This window comes from Amborella trichopoda, chromosome 2 (assembly GCF_054954075.1).
Source record: "Amborella trichopoda isolate Santa Cruz 75 chromosome 2, AtrichopodaSantaCruz75HAP2 v2.0, whole genome shotgun sequence".
NCBI classification, from domain to species: Eukaryota; Viridiplantae; Streptophyta; class Magnoliopsida; order Amborellales; family Amborellaceae; genus Amborella; species Amborella trichopoda.
This window is the reverse complement of record NC_142337.1, coordinates 13,087,524-13,095,582: the sequence shown is the minus strand read 5'-3', so window position 1 is coordinate 13,095,582 and position 8,059 is coordinate 13,087,524. Positions and strand designations below refer to the sequence as shown.

The 8,059-nt window shown below is 33.9% G+C and overlaps 1 protein-coding gene across 1 annotated transcript; it reads right to left on the bottom strand.

Moving 5' to 3' along the window:
- Positions 1-3,512: 3,512 nt before the first annotated feature.
- On the bottom strand, positions 3,513-6,978 carry LOC18448072 (zinc transporter 8). The gene is made up of 3 exons (XM_006858149.4): positions 6,287-6,978; positions 5,670-5,819; positions 3,513-4,210 (listed from the first exon to the last, which is right to left on the bottom strand). Exons 1-3 carry the CDS (start codon positions 6,887-6,889, stop codon positions 3,905-3,907), a joined length of 1,059 nt encoding a protein of 352 aa, XP_006858211.1. The 5' UTR covers positions 6,890-6,978; the 3' UTR covers positions 3,513-3,904.
- Between the last annotated feature and the right edge of the window lie 1,081 nt (positions 6,979-8,059).

Sequence of the window (8,059 nt, the reverse complement as noted above, 5' to 3'; positions counted from 1 at the left end):
CCAAAACAACCCAAAATCAAAACTAACTAGGCCGTTAGCAGTTAGATCGCCCGATTTTTCTAATAGTGAATGTGACATAATTTAATTAGTTTTTAACAAGATTTATTATTTTAACCATCACTAATGATAAAAAATTGTTACTGCTCGAAATATTGTTGTATTATAAAGCAAACAATCCTCTCTCTCTCTCTATATTTCCTTTCTTCATCAATTAGACTCACTAAAACGCATCAAATTGGCTAGAATCATAAGACCGACAAACGTCTCAGAGAGAGTGATGTGAAAGGATGGTGGGAAATTAAAACCACCCTCTTTTTAATAAAAATGAGCAATATCCCATATCAAGAAATTACAAATAAAGAAAATACCAACCATATCCCTCTTTTCAATCATCTAAATAAAAATCAGCAATATCCCATATCAAGAAATTACAAATAAAGAAAATACCAACCATATCTCTGAAATTTTCAGATGAAATGAATTTGAATTCAAACTTCCCTTGATTAGCCTCAGAAAGTGAAAGAAAATGGGGAAGCTTTTTTTTTTTTTTTTTGACAAGAGCACAAATTTTTTATTGCTTATAAGTAATTGCAACGAAGTTACACATAAAAAAAAAAAACCAAAAAAAAAAAAAAGCAAGAAGGAAGATGAACACCAGCTTTGGCAAAATGAAGCTTTATTGAGAGAAATCTCTGGCATCTGTGTTTTTAGGGGCCATTTGGATACTTGGAACAGTGGAAATGCCACATTTTTGGTGTTTTCGATTGAAATTTTAGGACTTAAATGTATTTCCACACGTAATTGTTTTCTTCATTTCAACACAAAATTAAATTTCAACCCAAAATTAAAGAAATCTCTATCATTGTCTTTACCTTCCCTAATTGATTTCCAGCTAGATTTCCCTGTTAGAGAGACATCCAATTTATACAAATTAGAGCTATACTATATCAAATTTTACGTTTTAGAGAGAGAAAGTCTATTAAAATTTAAGAAAGAGAAACTATTTCTAATTTTAGAAATATTTTAAAGAGAGAAATTATCCCAAAATTTTTATAGAGAGAAACTATTTCAAATTTTAAAGGGAAAAGTTTTAATAAGGTCGCAACCTTAAAATCTAGAATTAAAGGTGCACCTCAAAAATCTATCATAAAAGGTTGTTTGAATGTTGGAAACCATCTAATTCATCATTTCATACATTAAGATGTATGAATATGAAAAGAAAAAAGGATCTCAGACATAGTGCATTTTACAACATATTATCTACACCGTTCATTTTCAAGATTTTCATATGTTTATAGATCTACTTGATTTTAACCATTTTTGAAATTTAAAATTTTATAAAATAGATTTGAGACAATCCTAAGAACATTTTACATCAAAATTATATAGCATGATAAAATTTGAATGTGCACCTTACCTCTACAGCTACAGATGCATCCATATGCCAACTGCACCTTTATCTAAAAGAAACCATTTATCTTTGTAAATGGAGGTCACAATCATACTTGTTCCTTAAATTTTAAAATAGGTGGTCGTCATAGTATCATTGAATAGACACAAAGTTTCAAAAAAAATATTTTTAGACTTAATGACTTACCTCAAGCCATCCAATTTAGCATCTAATGAGTGAGAATGATTGTAACCTCCATGTACGAAGGATAAATGATCTCTTTATAAACAATCTTGTTTATAAATATGGGGCTTCATAAATGAAATTTGTGGTTCAAAAAGATATACCATCATGGAGAGAGAGAGAGAGAGAGAGAGAGAGAGAGAGAGAGAGAGAGAGAGAGAGAGAGAGAGATTTTTAAAAAATAAAAACACTTCTCAAAAGATAGGAATTGGGGGTTTCTTTAGAAGGAAGGACTTAGGGTACACATGCGATGACATGTCTTGGAGGGCCATAATGAAGCTCGGCATTTGTAATAGAGATTGTATATTATGAGACCATTTATTATTGTCAAAAGGAGGTCACAACAACTCCTAGCTATTTGATATCAAATTCTATTGCTTGAGTTGTCACAAAGATTGAAAAATTGTTTTTGGATTTGAGTCTAGTCAATGACACACTTACGACCACCTGATTTAAAATATGATGGACAAAAGTAATTGTAAATTCCTTATGCTAAAACGAAATAGTCTGTTTATATACTTTTCCTCTATAATATCCTTCCGTATGTCACCCATAAAAGGAGCGTAAAGCTAAATTATAAAACTCTTGAAGAGCCAACTCATAGCTCAAACAAAGCTAAGAAAAAAAATGGAAAAGATTAGAGTGGAGAAAAACCATTTGGTATACGTGATGGTCTACAAGCAAGTTGGTCTCTTGACCATAAAAAAATATAATCCTCACTCTTATAAAAGAATATATATATATATATATATTCTCATACTTCGTGACTCACTCTAAGCCATTCAACTTGACATCTAATGAGTAGGGATGATTATGACCTCCAATCCTTGTATACAAAAAAAAAAACCTAATTGAAAAAGTCCATTTCAATTCTTAGATCTAAAAATGGTGGGCTCTAAAGATCTTTATTCCTTCTTAGGGACAAAGGGCATTATTTATCAATACACGTGTCTTTACAGACCTAGCAGAATGGAAAAAGAGGCATATGTTAGAGGTTAATCGTGCACTCGGGATATGAATGTTTCGAAAATTTATTGGTCAGAAGCAATAATGAGTGCAGCCTATTTGATTAACAGAATGGGATATGCTGTTTGAAAAGAGAAAAAGTCCATGCAAAAGATAAATAATCTCTTTGTAGGCAATCCATTTTAATTTTTCATCCGAAATCCATTTTAATTTTTCATCCGACAAAAGATAAATGGTAAATTGGGTAATCCACCGAAAAAATTTAACTGGCCGTGTATACAATCCATTTTAATTTTTCATCAGACTTGAACTTTGCAAATATGCATTATTATGGAATATGGTTACATGGTTTCATGTTCATGTAGAATGCTGCTGTAATTTACACTTCAAAATAAAACTAAAAAAAGTGTCATAATAAGAACCGACTCCAAAACCCATTAATATAAAAGGTTCTGAAATTGGGGAGGGGGAAATATTAGGGAGCCATAGCGGTTGTTAACAGAAAGAAATCAAACAGGAAAGCTCAACTGCTGCTTGCATGTCAAGAACTAAGTTGCCTTGCTGACAAAATGTGGTCTACATTGAATATTTCTCTATAAAATAATGGAATAAGTAGTTTGCTTTAAAAAATTTTAGACAACTTTGATGTCTTTGGAAAAGAACTTGATGTCCTGCTCAAACTACAACAAACCCAATGCTTCAAATGTCAGTTTGTGTAATAAATTTGAGAGATATAGAATGAACAAGTAAAAATGGGAATAAAACCAGTACAATACAAGAACAAATTAAGGCAGATGCCAAGTTTTTTACGTAGTTCACTTGAAAAAATGAACTACATTCATAGGGAATGGGCAAAGATATTTCAAGGAACAAAATATATGGTTTGTGGATATTATAGATATTGCATCACAAGTGCAACGAAATCCAATTTCATTTATCCTTTCCATAACAACATATCCAATGAACTTTCCAACATCTCCAGGCCTGCAAGGAAACTTTAAAAAAATCCCACCATATATATGGGGCACAACAAGAACTAGAATTTGCTCAGAGTTTAGAAAAACTACCAATCTGTACTTATGCTCTTAAGAAAAAAGAGAAAATATACATTGGGGTAATTTTGGATGGAAAGATCCCACAAGTTCATGGTCAGAATTTAGAAGAAGAGAATGACTTCTGATCCCAAGAATTGATCCTTATCTATGCTTGCTCAAGTGGTTTCTTTCTTTCCATCTTATTAAACCATAGACAAAATTTATCCAAAATTTACCCATATGACTAGGGCTTTCCGGCTTTAGCATGTCGTTATGCCCACTTTGCCATGAGAGACATAGCTCCAGCTCCAAAAAGAAGCGAAACATTTGCCCATATCTGAAGTTTTCCATTGCTCTGCATTTTCGGATTCATGAAATCGGCCGCTAAGAGATCCACAAGTGACATATAAATTAGAATTCCTGCAGATGCCGCATTTAAGCAGCCTTCGACTATGAGAGCTGTAGGGCTGTTTTCGTTATACACTGATGCAATTCCTATGCCCACTGCTATTCCAGCAGGAGTTGTAATCGCGAAGAAGAGGGCCATACATGCAGTAGCTCTGCTCTTAAACTTTGCCTACAGCGAGAAAAGGAAATGAGAATAGGATATTCATCTTTTGGAGAAGTAGACAGTTAAGACTATTTACCTTTGAAACAATGAGGTCACAATTATTTTTGGTATCTGGATTTTAAATTGCTGAGTGTGCCATTTACCATACTCAAAATTCAGCATAAATTTATTAAACATTGTGACAACCCCTAAGCTGTCAGGTTTGACATTGTACGGCTAAGTGTGATCATGTCGTCTTTGTACCAAAAGTAGCAGTTCATTCAATTGGGTTCTTATTTAGCGTGATTAACAAGTCTTTCTACCTTCAGGATCAGTCCTTGCATTTGGGTCAAGCAAATCACATGAGAGGAGTAGGGGCATTCTTACTTAGGGATGGGCCAATCAAATACGTAATTCTCTGTTTTTATTATTAAAATATGTATTTCTCACCAATTATTTAGAAAGAGAATAGTTGCAACTACTTAACATGGACTCTGGCAGTTGTTCCAAGTGATTTATAAATTTTTGCACTGTTATTGTTTATTTCAAGTTCAACTATGAGAATAAATAACTTGAATTTGGATTTGTAGAATCTGATTTGTCTATGTAATTTCTTAATATTTTAAGATTAATAAGATTTTCAGCAGGAAAATTTATTCAAGATTTAGTATTGGCAATTATAAATAAACAAATTGGAGTTTCTATAGAAGGTGGAGCGTTAGGAATGGGTCCTTCGAAATTTATTCAAGATTTTAAATTGAAAAGCAGTATCCAGAAAAGGAAAGAAACATCCAATTATTTAGAAACAGAATAGTTACCAACTACTTAACATGGACAAGACTGTTGTTCCATCTGATTTATGAATTTTTGAATTGTTATTGTTTATATCCAAGTTGAAATATGAGAATAGGCATGTTGAATTTAGATTTGTGCAATGTTGATTGTCCATGTGATTTTTTAATATTTTAATTTCAATAAGATTTTCATCAGTAAAAATTTCTCAACTATAAACAAATAATTTTCACTTAGTATTTACAACTATAACAAATAAATGGGAGTTTGGTTGCAAGGGCAGCAATAAATTGGAGTCAACTCCTCTGACTCCCAACTTGCAATAAAAAAATAAAATAAATCTGATAACCAATAATTTGGAACATTTACTACTAACAATAATTTGAAGTCTATAGAGAATAAATTCCAAAATTAATATAAGAAAATAAAAAAAAGTATACAAAGATATCGTCCACTTTTGATATAAGAAGGTTACAATAACACTTTAACTTCATATTTTAAATTGAGTGGTTGCAGAAGTTTCATTGATTCACTTAAATTTCAATAAAAAAAATTTCGAATTTCGAAAGACACCCCAATCCATCCAATTTGAAATCAAACGACTAGAAAGCACTTGTGACCGAAAAAAATAAATGGTCTCATAGTATATAATCCCATAAAATAAAATCACAATAAGAATTCTCAATTAATTTACCTGAACAATACAACCTCCCAATCCCATTCCTTCAAAAAATTGATGAAAGCTCAGAGCAGCTACCAAAGGCCTTATTGTGCTTGGACTTTCTGATGCTCCAAGTGATATTCCAATAATCACTGAATGAACTATAATACCCAACTCCAAAACCTGAAAAAATCCGCTAATGAATAACCAAACCCCAAAAATACTCTCAACAAATTATATTTAATTGGCAAAAAAATTTGAAGACACATATCCTGTAAATTAAAGAAAGATTTACCATTGAAATAGAGGGTCTTACCCTTCACAAAGCTTATTGAAGTTGTGGGTTCACTACAAATCTACAATAATTTTGTCTCAAAATAAAAAATTGACTTTCTGTAATTCTAATCGTACCATTGATAGATTTACCATTTTTAAAATTCAGAAAAGAGGAAAACAGGGAACAACATGAAATATTTAAGAAGTATAATCGTTGAGACCACATAAAAGCTGTGGTCAGGAGGGTCATCACCATACAAGCACCACCAAACGTCATTTCCAAGCTATCGGATTTCATATCTAAGGGACAAGATTGATTGTTACCTTGCTGTATCATTATTAACAGTCTAATTGTGAAAGCTTGAAATTCTCACCTGAGAGATGACCCTATGCCTAAGGGTCTCAGCCCCAGCAAGCTCAACTGCACCATGTGTATGTCCATGAGTCCCATGTGTATGCACATGAACATGACCATCATGCGCCTCATTCCTCTCCGCATCTTCACCATTAGATGCAACTGGTGGCTTCTTAAAATGAATCCTTTGATAATAACCAGTGGCCAAAGAGTCCACAACAAGTGTTCCAATGGCCGAAAGCATGGCCACGAAACCGGCGAAAGGGAACTTTCCCCATGGGTCCTCATTCAAGCAGGCATTGCCTAGTTTATCGAAAGCATCCGGGAGAACATGAATCATTCCGGTAGCTAAGATGACACCGGCTGCAAAAGCTTTAATCACGAAGAACGCGTTGCGTTCGGGTTGGAGGGCCGGGATCGATCGCCCAACAATAGGAAGGCAAACTCCGACCGCTCCAGCAAAGAGGATGCATCCGATTGCCGCGAGCTTGAGGCTCAGGGCTTTGGCCTTGTCGACGTCAGTTTCTTCAGAAGAGCACGAGTCCCCCTGTTGAGCATAGCCGAGAAGGGGCAGCAGGAAGAGAGAGAGGAGGAACAAGTTGAGAAGAGTGGACGATTTCATCTTTTAGAGAGAGAGAGAGAGAGAGAGAAATAAACAACAGATTCAATTGTAAAGCTTTCACAGGAATGCAGCCAGCCCGCCTGCCTGCCTGACTTAGAGAGAGTCCCAAGACTTCCTTATAGAGACAGGGTCCCAATACTGAGAGGTGGGACCAGAAGAAAGAGAAAGTGTTTGCACTCCTAGAGAGAGAAAGTGATTGCAGAGAATTAAGCCTACTTAATTTATAGGTCATGAATTCCATGCTTATCAAAAACCGTTTTAGAAAGTGAGGACATGATGTTGTCATTCTAACTGAAAAACAAGCTTCTTAATTTTTGTATTAAACCGGATTAAGTGAGGAGAGAGAGGTCTATTAAGGGAAGAATGTCGACAATTATTTACCCCATAAAAAAGAATGTCGACAATCTCTCCTCACTACAAAGGGTGTTGCCTTTCTTTATAAACACATATTAAATCTCTTAAAATTAAGTTACTAATACTTAATTGTCGAACAAATCATCATTGATTTACTCGCTCCAAAGCAAACCACAAAATCAGAGATATTAATTATTTACTAACCAACTTTCCTCTTCGAGTGCCCCAGATCTCATCCTCACCGTCAATTTCCAAGAAGAAGAAGAAGACAGCTAATGACCATTCACAATTGGTATCGAAGTATTGGCGATTGCGATGCTTTCAAATATGTTGGGTATTGTATGTACGGTGACTCCTCCTCTGAAGTTTCTATGGTTGCTTTACTCTACTTTTTCTCAACTTTCAATGAGAGGGTTGAATCTATGTTCGATCTATCTTATCAACGCGTCACTTCTGTCCCACTATCTATTAGGGGTTAGACGTAAAAATTGAGTTCGATCGAAAACAAATAAAATTTATTGATTTGATTAGTTTTGGTTGTATTGGTTTTAATATCATTTAAATAAAGTTGAGACATTTTTAATGTATTTTATATTTTTATGCTATTATATAAATTTTTTTTTTTTTAATTGGTCCAACTTGTTCAATCAGGACCGGTTTTGAATAAATCAAAAACCTCACGGATTTGGTGGCCGATCTGATCCCGACAACATTGGTTCGGGGTTTTGCTTTTTTATTGGATCTATTATGTTTGTTTGTTTAAAGGAAATATAACGAGTGGGTTTCCAACTTATTTTAGAGAGAAAAAGCAAAATG